The sequence below is a fragment of the Acartia tonsa genome, chromosome 11 (genome assembly GCF_053477335.1).
Source record: "Acartia tonsa isolate MP-2025a chromosome 11, ASM5347733v1, whole genome shotgun sequence".
Taxonomy (NCBI): domain Eukaryota; kingdom Metazoa; phylum Arthropoda; class Copepoda; order Calanoida; family Acartiidae; genus Acartia; species Acartia tonsa.
Window position 1 is genome coordinate 7,552,834 of NC_137270.1, and position 14,658 is coordinate 7,567,491.

The following is a 14,658-nucleotide window of genomic DNA, read 5'->3' on the forward strand; positions in this document are numbered from 1 at the left end:
TGCCAATATTATGCCATAATCATATAGTTGTGACCGTTTGTCCATTCCATGATTAATTTGACCTTCGTCGCTCTGTTTTCTTCTAGTGGGGGGGGGGGGAGGGGACTGAAGAGTATTTACCAAAATAGCTATAAACCGTCCCCGGCTACACTTTAAAGGAAAACCATATCGGTTAAGCGGTAAGAAACATCCTACGATGCAGACAGACAGTCACAGATCCTGTTACTTTTATATGAGGATAATAATGCCAAACTAACGTACAAAACAACCTATGCACTTGTTGAGTAGATTTCCTAAAATTTTTCATAACTTGCCTTTAATTTTGACAGAGTTGAGATAGTTGTAGAACGTGGCACCAGAATTCCAGGCCTAAAAAGTCAGGGATGTAGGTTTTTTACGCTGGTACCCAAAGTTTTATAACCCTTATTCGGTAGCTCAAAAACTTTAGTTTTATTAGTACTATACATACTTTTCAACCAATAACTTTAATCTATAGAATGGGTAATTTTGTTTATCATAATTGGGGATGACATCAATTTATTGTCCCATCCCCTATGATCCCTGTGATAAATATTTTCCTATGAAACTTTTAGTGTGTTATAACTTCCCCTATCATCGCAAGAGCAAAATAATTCGATGCGTATTTAATAATTTTAGTAAAGTAAACTAAAATTACTTATGATTTTGCACAGAGTGCGGGGTCCGTAACCCTGCGGTGCCTCTACCTGTGGTGCCTTAAATCTGCGAGCCACACCATTAGAGTAAAACACTAGAGGGAGAAAGGGTAATAATAACTGTATGTCCACATCCCATGGACCTTGTTCTGACTCTCAATAGGGTCTTTTAAACACAACCAATGGTGTCGGGAATATTAACACAGCCAAGTGGCAGAAAATAATTTGCTAGCAGGCGAAAAAGGTCCTTGGAAAAGTGAGGCAGATAGTAATCTGTAAATACATCTATACTCTAGAGCTGTACTCCTAGATTTTAACCTACCTTATTTACCAGAGCTATACGGTACCGACGGACGTTCTCGCAATAAATGTTAGAAAGTTTCGCTTTTAAAAATAGTTAGAATGTCATTATAACTTATTCTTAAATATTATGCAACTTTGTTTATCATAGTTTCATAATAAAATGCAGTTTGCTTAAAGCATATGGAGCATAGTTTTATTAGTAGCGAAACTACTCTAAGGGTCAAAAAACTGATCTATATTATTTACTAAGTATATTTGCGATTACTTTTATTTAATGAAATCTTCCAATTTTTAACATGTACAAAACGGCCTGCTTAATTGCTTCAAGATCCATGTCAGATCTATATAGGAAATAAATGTCTATAAACGAGCTCAAGTTTTCCAAGGAATATATGATTAAAACTCATAGTGCTCCAATAATCCATAATAAACTCTCATTGCCCAGAACGATAAGACCCATTATTTTACTTTATTAAAAATAAATTCATTTTTTTTCATTTCATGTTGCTATTTACCCAGGGATAAGGGATAGGAAACCTGGCCATAAATTAGGTCTCGGCCTGGTTTTGAAAGGGATCATGCAACTTTTACCATTTGCCTAATTTAATGACCTTACTGGCGGACGGCTCATATTGGCTACCGCTCTAAACCAATAGTGTTCTGTGATTTGGGCTTGTTTCATATCAACCAATCACCAATTGGCGGAAGTTTTAGAAGCAGACAATTCTAGAAAAAAATAATGATTTCATCTGCAACGAAAAAATAAATATAAATGGTGTTAGATCACATTAGTTTAATTATTAAATCTGCTTAGAGTTAAACATTAAAAAAGGGCCATATAGAAAAAACAAAAATAACGGGATTATTTTTTTGGAAAGAAGGTAGCTACGAATTTTCATTTGGTAGTTTATAAATTAGATGTTGTATTTTGAATTTTAAAAATTTAGTACGGAATTGATACAACACCGTAACCCTAATTTTTGTACAATACAACACAGTACAGATATATCATTACATTATAGTATCCAAAGAACTTGATAGAATGTTACCCAAGTGCATATTTATTTATTTATTTTGAATTTTAATTAGCAATGAAATTTTCAAATAAAATTTTTACTCATTAATAAAAATGCAAATAATACAAACTAAAATCTGTCTGAGGGAAACCCAATGATAGCTTTCTTACAGTTCAAATTACCAAAGAAAAGATAAAAAAATTTTGGGAGAGAAAAAACTTCATTTTTACAAAAGCCATTAATATATAGGTTTATAAAAAGTTATGTTTTTTACTTTAAACTAGCTACCTGAATTTGATTCTATACTTTATCTACACACACACACACACAGCTTTTTTATTAGCGTTTAGGACGAACCACTGCGTCATCCCAAAACTGGTTTATTAGGCCTAGGCTTGAAATAGGCCTGAAATAATATTTTCCTACGTTTCCCATCCCTTATCCCTGCTATTTACCTTATATTGATGTATTTAATTTCTAATCATAAAAAAGAAAATTTAAATTTATAATATGATAAATTTAAGAAAACTATGTTTTAAAAGAATTCGATTGTGGCGACATTTTGTGTGTTTAAATATTAAACTAAAATTGTAATCATCATCATTAACCCTTTGGTGATGGTAATGTAAAGAAAAAAATATAATTTAAAAAAATCTTTTAAAAATCATTTAAATTATTAAATATTTACTTTCTTTTAGATAGTAATGCCGGGTGAGGAAAATAGATTTATTGAGAAATAGATATGCATATAGAAAACTAGCCAATAGGGAGATAATTATATCGAGCCAACTCTAGTTTATGTATATACAGATAACTACCTCCCCCTTTTCCAAGGACCTTTTTAGTCTGCAAGCAAATTGTTCTCTCCTACTTGGATTTGTTGATAATCCCGATACTATTGGTTAATTTTCAAAGACCAAATTGAGAGTAGGGTCCTTGGGATGGAGACATACAGATATTTTAGTAGAAAGCAGTGTTGCGGAGCCGGGAGCCGTGGAGCCGCCATATTTTGCTGGAGCCGGAGCCGTAATTTTCGTTAAAAAAAGACTTTGTGGGTGAATCCAGCATGGTGAGACGCTCATTTAGACATCTTAACATCGACTATAGCTCAAAAGACAAAAAAGTTATCCACAAAAGACAAAACTTGTAATGCGGCACCCCTCTGGCCGGAGCCGTAATTTTCATTAAAAAACGGCTTTGGCTCCGGACTAAATAAATAAAGAGATTTATTATAAATTATAATTTGGTAACTCTGTTTTTGTCATGTGCAAATGCCCTTTTTTAAGTTTTTCAAGTCCATTTTTATCAAAAATTGAACTTACAAAACCTCGAAAAGTCAAAAATAGACGTAGAGAAAAAATTATGTAGAGTTTTTTCTTGATTTTAGGTAGGAGATGGAGCTGGAGCCAGAGCTGCACCAAAATCAAACGGCTCCGCAACGCTAATACAAAGATATGTGTATATATACTAGGGCGGGTTCATATCGGAATTAGACAAAGAGGGGATATGCAACAGATAAAATTAACCTTTAAAACATTTCTGACCGAAAAAGAATTTTACAAAATTGAGTTTTAGAACGCGACCACTAAAAAATTTATTTGATTACTTATTAATATGCAAAGACGACATTCAAAAAACATTTGAATCAGAACTATGGCTTCATGGTGCTCCCTGGAAAGGCCTTGAGGAGCTGAATCAGGAACTTTTGTCCGTTTCAAAATATCTCGTTCCTAGCCTTAGAAATCAATAAAAAACCACATTTTTTAAAGGTTTATTGAGAATTGTCAAATTTGTAGAGGTTTTTTAGATTTTCTCAGGCTAGGAACGAGATTTTTTGAAACGGTCAAAAGTTCCTGATTCTACTCCTCAATGTCTTTCCTGGGAGCACCATGAAGCCATAGTTCTGATTCAATAAATTTTTGACTCCCATTACAAATAGCTATACAATTGAATGTCTGGTCGTCAGCGGTTTTAAGACTTAGGATAAATTTTAAATCATCCAGAGGTGTATTATACTCATACAAATCATTTGCAGATCCCCGCTTTGGCCTCAGAAAAAAAATGTCCAAAATCGACCCACCCTAATATATACCTTAAATTGTGAACAATCTACTTCTTCTTTTGTTATATCTCTGGAACTCTAAAATAAATACAAAATTTAAGTAGATATTTGGAAGTCAGTAAAAGTCAGGTATAAGGTAAAACCAACAAGCGAAATAAATATAAAATAATATTTGGGGGTCAAATGGAGATGTCGTTAATTTTACGATGTGTTGCCCCCCAACGACAGCTGAAAAACACGTATAGGTTTCGTGATTTTTCCCCGAATTTATTTCATTGTTGGTATAAGCTGAGTAAAAGTACCTGGGGCGTCGTAGCTCAGTGGTAACGCACTGAGTTACGGTGATGAGAGTTCGAGTTCAAGTCCCCATGTGGCAACTCGAATTCTCAGTTGAACATATTCACACAACTTCCCCTGGTTGTGTAAGAAGGGGATTATTGAGTAAGTTTGGATACTCAATAGTCAAGTACATAATATCAGTACTACCCTTATCCCAAGCTCCTCTGCGGAGAGCGTCATTCATTACGGTGACTTAATTTGGGACACCTGCCATACTCGGCGAGGGTGAGGTAATAAAGAGTAGCTCCCTTGAGACAGCGGGTCAAGACATAATGTACTTGGGCGTGGAGCTTGATAGCCCCAGTGGCTATACAAAAGTGTCTCGTCCTTCTCCATGACTACTTAGGTCCAAACACTAAGAAACTATGGCTACACACACACACACACCTTGTTTAAATGGATTATTACTTGTAGCTTACACCAGATTATCATGTGCTGCTCTATCAAAGTGAAACTTGTAGCCGGCTAAAATAACGATAACCCCTTCCTCTTTTACTAGATGTACGAACTAACCAATAAATGACAGGAGATATAGCAACCTAAATTGACGACAATTTTTACCCTGTCATAATATCTACGTGTAGTCTACATTCTTGTAAAAAGTGAACAAAAGTTGCAATCGGTATACTTTGGCCAAAAAAAGATATTTGTCCCCTTTTTTTACGAGACCAGAGTGCGTTCGAAGGTGTTTTGACTTTTGTGTCAGAACCAAAATTGGGACATAGTGCATTTCATTACCCTAGGTTAGGTAACCTCATTTCACTTTTCAATAAAATCTAAAATGCAGCCGTTTTGAGAAAATTAGATTTGAAAATTTCAAGTTCAATTTTCATCCACTAGGAGTTACCGCATAATCATGACAAAAAAATCAATGATTATTTATTTAAAATTTTGAACAAGTTTGCTTTTATAAAGTTCTTTATAAAACCACCCCTGAAGTGAGTTGATTCATGGCCATTTTTATCAGTTGCTTTGCTAAGGTCACGGAAATTAAATAATTCATATATAGAGAGGTTTTATGACAGACTTTATAAAAGCAAAGTTGTTCAAAATTTAAAATTACTAATCTTTGATTTTCTTGTCATGATTATGCGGTAACCAGTAGTGGATGAAAATTGAACTTAAAATTTTCAAATCTAATTTTCTCAAAAGGCTGCATTTTAGATTTTATTGAAAAGTGAAATGAAGTTACCTAACCTAGGGTAATGAAATGCACTATGTCCCAATTTAGGTTCTGACACAAAAGTCAAAGCACCTTCATACGCACTGTGAGACACTTTGACCAACTTCCAATATTTGATTTTAAAACTGCAGACAGATAAACATTAAATCCGTAAATAAAAAGGTTAAATGGCAATAGAGTTTCTTGCTTATTTTAGTTCTATCTACGCCTCCATATACCGCCATGATTGATCGTCATTTGTCTTTACATTCAAGTGTCATGATAAAATACGCAACTGAAAAAAATTAAAATTATTCTGTTAAGTTTATCTGAATTTATTCTAGCCAATGCATTCCCCCATGCTTTTAGATTTAATGCGTCCTATGTATAAATGAATCTCCTAGACTCCTGTTGTCAGTCAATCTGTCTATCGGTAATGATATAAGCTAAAAAGTTTATGCTCGGATGTTACTTATGCATTTTTTGGTAGGGATTCCCATGACCAATGAACAACTAATCTATAACTTTCTCTGTGAATGATAAACAAAAAAAATTACTACCTCAAAATGACTTGACATCAGTCCAGAAATTATAACCAGCATAGCATCAAACTGCATGGCGGTCTGTAGATTTATCCTAAAACAAAAATTATTCTTTTAGAAGCAATGCTTCTCCATTATTAAGGTATGTCTGTCCGAAGTTAGGTTTGCTTCTAGCTACTTAATCATAAGATCAATGTAAACATACAAAAATAAAGATTGACTATTATAAATGTTAATGTATACTTTAAAATTAAAGAGCCTGTTTAAACTTTTTACAGTATACGTTACGAAAAATGACCGGTTTTTAAAATAGTCTACCGTCTAGCCCCCCCTGTAATGAAGTTGTAACCCTATTTTTTGTTTGTGTGATCTTTATATACATGTATAATGGTGTTTGTTGCGGCAAATTAGATAAAAGAACATTTTCCGACATTCAGCAAGCTATGAAAGAAAATATTCAAAATGAAAAATTCCGACCCTAATGTATTTTAAGTGAATTTTGGTTAATTAATTAATTTTACTAAATAATAGCTTCCTGCTTTTCAGTTTTCAGTTGTCGAGCAACTTATGGACATATTTGTTCTTTAAATTGTGATCATTTTTCTTATTTCTATATATATATACTAGCGGCTACGCCCCTAGAGGCCTCTAGTGGCACTTTAAATGTTTTTGTTTGTTAAAGTTATTTTTTTATGTACGATACCACCTTATTTGACGTTGAAGTGTCCCCTAAATTTTGAAAAATTTCGATTTTTTGTCATTTCTCTTGGGAGGGTGGTGGTACCCTCCCCCAAAATAGTTATAAACCTTCCCGGGACTTATGAGAAGCTACCCTGTTAAGGAGAACCCGATCGGTTCAGCGGTTAGCGAGATCCTTCGGTACACACAGACAGACAGACAGACACACAGACAGACAAACATCCTGTTACTTTAGTATAAGGATATTAAGGAATGTACAATGAACATACATCTATATATATATCCTATACTGCTCAACATGTATGGTTCTCCTTTACAGTGAAAGTCCAATAAGGTTTTTTTATACACATAAAAAGGGAAAGAAAATATAATATCTAATAGTTTATGTTAGCAGGAAGATTATTATTAGAACCATTATATATACCTAAGACCAGAGAGGGAAAGGATAATGACAGATTAATTATTCTACATTGTATCATCCACTTATTATTTAAATAGAAAGATATTTATAAATAATTTTTATTTCTAAGTATCATCATACTTTTATACTGATGTGCAAACATTATTATTTATTATTCCATTAAAAAACATAAAGACGACCCTAGAGGCCTTCAGGGGCGTAGCCGCTAGTACTTATATAAATCTCGACCTGAAATTATGCTAGCAAGGAGGTGAAAATCATTTATAATTGCATGCACTGGACAGGAACTCAAATCATAAAATCATAAAAACATGAAAAATTTACATCACAATTGTCCCTTTTTGAAACTATTTTTTGGGATGCCTATATTACTTATTAGACACTTTTATAAACTCAAACTTACAGTATTTGATGAAAATTATTTTTGCAAAAAATTTTGAACACAGTAATAGTGTCTGACTGATTATGACGTAACAAAAAAAATCAGCCAATGAGAGGCTGTTATTGACCAATGGTAAAATTTATAGTGGCCTCTCATTGGCTAATTTTTTTTGTTACGTCATAATCAGTCAGACACTATTACTGTGTTCAGAATTTTAAATGATGTAAATGCTTTTTAAGATATAATTAATAGGTAAATAGTCTGGTCTCGCCTAAAATATGAAAAAAAAAACAAGATTTTAAAAAAAGCAACAAGAATATTGAGTTAACAAATGTATAAATTACAGTTTAATGCACTTTCCTCCTTGAGTGTAGAAAAAGTACTTGAAGAATGGACATAGAATGAGTGGATATATTATCAGGGGAAAATTTGTCGTCAATTTAGGTTGCTCAATTATTTGTCAGTTCGTTCATGCAGTATAGGAGTTTCGTTATTTTAGCCAGCTGCGAGTCACTTTAATAGAATACATGAAAATTTGGTCCAACATACATATAATAATATATAGATTACTAAAGGGTATTCTTTTTTCACATAGTGTACTGTCAATTGACTCAGAGATAAAGGGGTAAATAATTAATTTTTCAATTAATAACTAGACTTATGACCAGAGTTATAGAGAAGGTCCTAAGGCATTATCATTCAACTTTTGCACAACCCTTTGATTGCACAACTTTAATATTAAAAAAGTCCTAACTATGCATTTTAATGAATTGCACCTACTTCGTGACATTCTCCTACTCTGACAGTAGCGCAATAGGTACAACTTTTAACTTCTTTAGTTATGACGTAGTTTGGGCGAAGATTCAAATCCGTCCAATTTAAAACTTTTGAATTGGTGAATTTATCTGCTATTATCCCTATTCTTATATGCATGGCACTATACTTTGATGATTATTCTGTATTTATCCTTATGTAATTTCTACTCTGATGAGCAATAAAGATGTAAATGAATATCAATATAACAGACACTTACACCTTTTTTGTGCATTTGGTGTCTGTATTAAGTATACAAGATGTTTTCACCAAAAGGATAAAAGATATCGTATTATAGACAGCTTTCCGCGGAAATTAAAGTATAAATTATTGGATTAAAACCAGTTTTATCAGCCTCTAGGGACCGAGCAAACAAAAATGGTATTAATTTTATGATTTTTATTTTATAATTCGCAGAAAACTGTCTGTAATACTATGGTATACATGATTTTTCATTATAGCTGAGAACCGGTACTAATCCAGCGAATAATAATCTGTTTCGAAGCCATACTGAAAAGTATATAAATAGATTGATACGATGCCAAAATTAACGATTACTTTCTATCTTATTTAATGTATTTTTATAATTATTCAAAGTATTTTATTAGGCTAAAACCATTTCTCCCCAAATTTTGCTCGCTTCCAAAAAAACAATTTCTCGTATTCATTCGAATCCTGTGGTTAGGAACCGGTTATTTTCCGTACGAAAAAACTATGTCTAGCATCGTATTATATTCAGCATTCTACGAATATAAAAATATTGAATATAATCCTTTCCCAAGTAACATTGTGTGGTAATACGGCAAACAGTCGGACGGGCAGTTTACAGAATTGCTACGCAGTGACTTATCATAACAAGCCCTCTGCACTAATCCCATTATATCACCATTTACCTCATGACCGACGGTGACCCCGCTATCCAGCGGTCAAACTGGCCTGCCTAAATATGGGGAGGGGCACGGACACGCAGCTATCACGCGCCCCTCACGCAATTATACAACCGGGAGGCGCTGCCTCCCCTTTTACCACAGCTGCCCCCGCAGCCTGTCTACCGCCGTGGGCTAAGCCCTTGTGTCCCACACCCCCTTCAAACCTAACCATTGTTATAATCTGTTGTATATAAATAGTAAACATTCATTGTAAATATTATTCAGTTAAATATATAATTTCTGTATGACTAAATCCTGCTAGTTTGTTTTGGTAGAATAATTCAAGGCTAAGGCTCGTTGGACTCGAACTCGCAACCCTGTGAGCTGAAACGTTCGGCTTACCACATCTTGGTGTCAGCGTGTTTCAATCGAGCCTTACAGAAATTAGCCTATTCTACCTCTGATTGGACCCTTTGGCAAGTAAGGGGACAGTCAGCCGCCAACTGAGAAGCCAACTGACCCGTGAGACGGCCTTTTTAGGTCGAATTTCCATCATTTTGAACGCAATGTGTGGGCCTTTGGCCTACGGCAAGCAGATTTAGCCTGCTAGAAGCGCCAGTTACGGCGCTTTTTCCGTACCGTGTAGGTGCGCAGCCACGGTAATTGGATAATTTAGCTCAAACGGCTACAAAACTGAGTCTAAATTGGCAAGTGTAGCTGGGACAAGCCCCAGGACACCCAGGCCAAACCTACGAGACGGACAGCTAGGTGCTGGTCTCCCTGAGAAGGCAATGTGTGGCTGCGAAGCTTCAGCACACAAGTAAGGCCTACCACTGCGACGGATAGCAGAATTTGAGCCACAGGCACGGCAGGACGGGACATTCCCTGCCGCTGTCTCCCAGGATTCGAACCCGAGGCGCTGCAGGACGGGCCATTCCCTGCCGCCATCTTTCGGGATTCGAACCAGCGGCGCTGCAGGACGGGACATTCCCTGCCGCCGCCATCCCTCTGAACCTTGCAGGACGGACATTCCCTGCTGCCAGTGCTTCCAGAATCACACCTAGAGCTCCTAGTGATAACAACACATAAGTGTGTATAAATGTCAACCAAGTGATAAAAAGAAATATAAAATTGTTGACCCAGTGATAATTGATAAGCTCTAGTGATTCGAAGCTACAGTCTAAGCCACCATGGTAAGCAATACTACCATAGCTGCGGTTCGGCCACCACCGAAGTTTCTGCCGACCCCAGCCGAACGGGAGGCCCCCTTGTCTCAAGGGCAGGACCTCCACTTCCCCTGCCATATCAGGGTGAGGTTTCCCACTCCTGACCCTGCCCAGCACGTACAGGTTGATGCCATGGTCGATTCTGGCAACCGTGTACCAGGGTCTGCTGTAATTTCTGAACACCTCATGCACGCAATGGGCCTCTCCCAGCGCCGAGCCCGTCAAATCGTGGCCGGACGCCCTCGGAGCCACGCCTGGCTCCGACACGTCAGGGGAGCTGGTCAAGCCTGACATTTTGGAGGTTTCTGATAGGCCTCCCCCTCGTATCCATTCGTTCCAAGAGCCTGTTGAGCCCCCAGATATGCAGGAGCTGTGGGAGGCCCTTGAGATGGAGGAGAATGAGTTCCTGCGCAAGGACCCCCTGCTCAAGAAGGAGGTCTGGACCATGTTATCAGAGTACAGGGACGTCTTCTCCAACTCTTCCCCCGGCTGCACTGACGTAGTAGAGTTGCAGATGCGCCTCAAACCAGGGACCCAGCCGATCCGCCAGAGATTTAGGGATCTGAACCCGCGGCAGGAGGCTGAGCTGGAGAAACAACTGGACACCTGGCTACAAGAGGGAGTCATAGAGCCTTCAGACTCCGCCTGGAGTAGCCCCCTGGTGCCCATCAAGAAGAAGGACGGGAGCACCCGCTGGGCCGTCGACTACAGAGCCCTCAACAAGTGCCTGGAACTGGATAGCTACCCTTTGCCCAGGATCCAGCAGCTGGTAGAACGAGCGGGAGGACACCGCGTCTATAGTGCCTTAGACGCGGTGGCCGCGTACTACACCATCCGTGTGTCCGAGGACAGCCGGCCTTGCACCGCCTTCACCACCCCCAGGGGCTTGTACCAATGGAAAAGGATGCCCTTTGGCCTTGCTACGGCACCATCTGTCTACTCCAGATTTATTGCAGGGGTCCTAAATCCATTAGGCACGGCCAACCTCCAGTCATATCTTGATGACGTCCTGACCTTTCACCAGGATACCTGGGCCCACCTGGCTAGGCTCCGGGAAGTCTTGGAAGCCCACCGCAGGGGAGGAATCCGCCTCAAGCCAGCCAAGACCAAGTTGTTTCGAGCCAAGGTGGATTATCTGGGCCACACCCTCAGCCGTGAGGGGATAGCCATGCAAGAGGATTATATTGACCGTATCCTGGACTGGCCGGCCCCCAGCACCCCCAAGGATTTACTGGCGCTCCTGGGGTTCTTTGGATACTACTGTAGGAGTGTTAATAGCGTTTACCGCTATTCTATACCTTGCGTTATCAAAAGAACAGATTTTAACCTATCTATCCTTTGAAATTAGAAGACGTACGTATCAGCCTTCCTACCTGCAAAGCAATCCTTTAAATGTTGGTTCAGTAAGTAGTTAATCCTAGTCCCGACTCTCAAGGAAACCCAATTCTAACCGATAAGGTCCTCCCTTACTTAACGGCTTGCCACTAATTCCCTCGACAGTGTTATATTCGAGCTAGGTAAATTATAGAGTAGTTTTCAAACGAGTTTACCAATTAATAACTAATTCCTTATTATTTTATAATTTTATTTTACAAGACTTAATTTAAACACAAAACAATCACAAGATATTAATCAGATTTTAATTAAATTACAAGATCTCAAGATTTAATAATATTAGATTTATATAAATGGTGGAATAATACTTATGAATTAACTTACAAGTCAAAACAATTCAAGATTTAATGATATTGGATATATAAAAGGTGGAGTTATACTTATGAATTAAAGGACAAGACAGAACAATTTATATTCAAAATGGTTGCAATAATTTAGAATAAGACCAAACAAAATTGTACACAAAACTTATTTAACACAAAGAATTATCAATTAATGTATACTTAATTACAGACGTGATAGGTATACCTATCTCAATGGATTATTAATTACTTAAGTATTAATTACTATTCAAAGTTATTTCTTTATTTTAAAATGATAATCAATCAATAGCGTCGGATTTTTACTGAGGCTTTAAAACAAATCTTTTACTTAATGTTTAGTTTAAGATTTAAAATTAAATAATCAACCAATGGTGTTAAATGTTTACTGAGGCTTTAAATAAATGTTACTTTAAACTTTAGCTTAGGATTTAAATTAAATAATCAACCAATGGTGTTAAATGTTTACTGAGGCTTCAAATAAATGTTACTTTAAACTTAGCTTAGGATTTAAATTTTAAAATCAACCAATGGTGTTAAAGGTTTACTGAGGCTTTAAATAAATGTTACTTAAAACTTTAGCTTAGGATTTTAAAATTAAAATCAACCAATTGTGTTAGAATTACTGAGGCTTTAATTAATATTACTTAAACCTTTGGCTTAATAAAATTGTTATCAAATGTCAATTATTTCAGGTAGTCAAATTCAACCACTGTTTGGTGTATCTTTGGATATGATTAAGGTAATTTAACCAAAGTTTTTGAAGTAAAACTTACTGGATTTCTATAGATCTGGAATTAATTTTCTATGGACTATGTTCTACAAGTGAGATGCTTTAAGTTTGGTGGCTATGAGAAGAGTGAGTAATTTCCAGAAATCCTTTCCTTTTATACTTTTTGGGGACGCTTGTTGCGCCCCCTAGACGTCTGGTTCTAACCATAATTAATGGCCATCTTGGCTATCTGTTGCTATGATTGTCACATTTCAGACGTCTAACCTTTTATGGTTGTTGGTTTTAGACGTCTAAATCACTGATATTTTCACTTTCTAACATGGTGAAATTTGGCATACTAGACGTCTAGTTTTTGATCTGTGGATAACTGTTTATTGGGATTGTCACTTTTAAGGGTAAAACTTTCCCTTTTTTCACTTTCCTTCTGTCCAACAAGTGTATGAGTCACTGGGTTATGAACCCTGGTGTGTGACAAAGTTCATTGACTGCCTAATACAATCTCATCTTGACAACCATTCTTCCACCAAAGGCCTGTAATATTTTAAGTTTGATTATAAAGGAAATGGTTGTGGTTTTTAAATTTAAAGATGTGATAAAAAGGAACGAATAAATGATTTGTTGATTTTGAACTTTTTTATCCTTGTTACAATATTTTATTAAAACAAACATTTTATAGGATACTACTTGGATGTTGCATTTTGGACAAGGACAAGCTATGTTAGAAGGTAAGTGTTTTAAAGCTTACTTTTTACATTATATTCCACTTTACAAAAAAAAGGAGAAAAAAAAATTAATTGGCTTGCCAAGTATATTTTTTTTTGCATAAAAGAGAAAGAGAAAAGAAAAGGAAATTTTTATGTAGTACCTGTAATACTAAAATTTTGGTGATTTATTCCTTGCTGTGGGCAATGATGATGAGGCGGGAAATCTCTGCTAGGGTGATCTTGTATGCGATCCTGCTGGGTAGTATCAAGCAACATGCTCCCTGGGGCATGCAGTTTAGGAGCTCTCGGAAGGTGATGGATGAAGACAGGTATAATCTGTATACTGTTTCTTCATTGGTTTCTGTGAGCGTTCTGATGGTCTGCAGTATCTCAGGTAGGCGATATGCGCGGGAGTAGGTAGACATTTGCATCAACAGGTGACGTTTTGCTGGAACGGTGTGGTTGATCAATGGCATGCTGGGCAGTATCAGGTATCGGTTGGTCATCTTCTCCAGGTACTTGGTGGAGAAGTTTGGAATTGTGCTTAAAACCTCTCTGTTGGCATGATGCCAGAGGCTGCACATTTCTCCTTCGGGAGTGAGCGGGTATCTTTTTGGAGGCTCCAAGACTTGGAATTTGAAATTATTCAATGTGACAGAGACAATACTGCGATCTTGGTGAATGTGCTTCAAGGAAGGAACCCACGAATGTGGACAACTCGTATTGGCGAGTCTCACCAAGTTGGCTCCCTGGCTGTATACCATGGTAGGTACATATAAGCCCTGCGTGATGGCGTATGAGGTTGTTTGGGCCTCATACACTGTCAGCTGGTCTGTCACCAAATCCCATGTGCATGATTTAGCTGTCCCCCTGGAGAAGTTTGATACATGACTCAGCTGGTAGGTCTTGATAATATTATTACTGAGTATTATCTGGGGACAGCTATTCTTCAGAGTGCTCATGCCTTCTTGGTTTACTTTCCCCATGCACCGCGTTAT

The 14,658-nt window shown here is 37.0% G+C and overlaps 1 protein-coding gene across 1 annotated transcript in view; it reads right to left on the reverse strand.

Annotated features, from left to right (window-relative positions):
- The window catches only part of LOC145332161 (glutamate receptor ionotropic, kainate 2-like), an 82,352-nt gene that overhangs the window by 38,250 nt on the left and 29,444 nt on the right, over nucleotides 1-14,658 (reverse strand). Inside the window, exons 6-8 of the mRNA XM_080177114.1 lie at nucleotides 6,117-6,192; nucleotides 4,086-4,133; nucleotides 315-369 (exon numbers count right to left, since the gene is read on the reverse strand). Of these exons, the coding sequence (XP_080033240.1) occupies nucleotides 315-369; nucleotides 4,086-4,133; nucleotides 6,117-6,192 (179 nt within the window). The remainder of the gene's footprint in view (nucleotides 1-314; nucleotides 370-4,085; nucleotides 4,134-6,116; nucleotides 6,193-14,658) is intronic.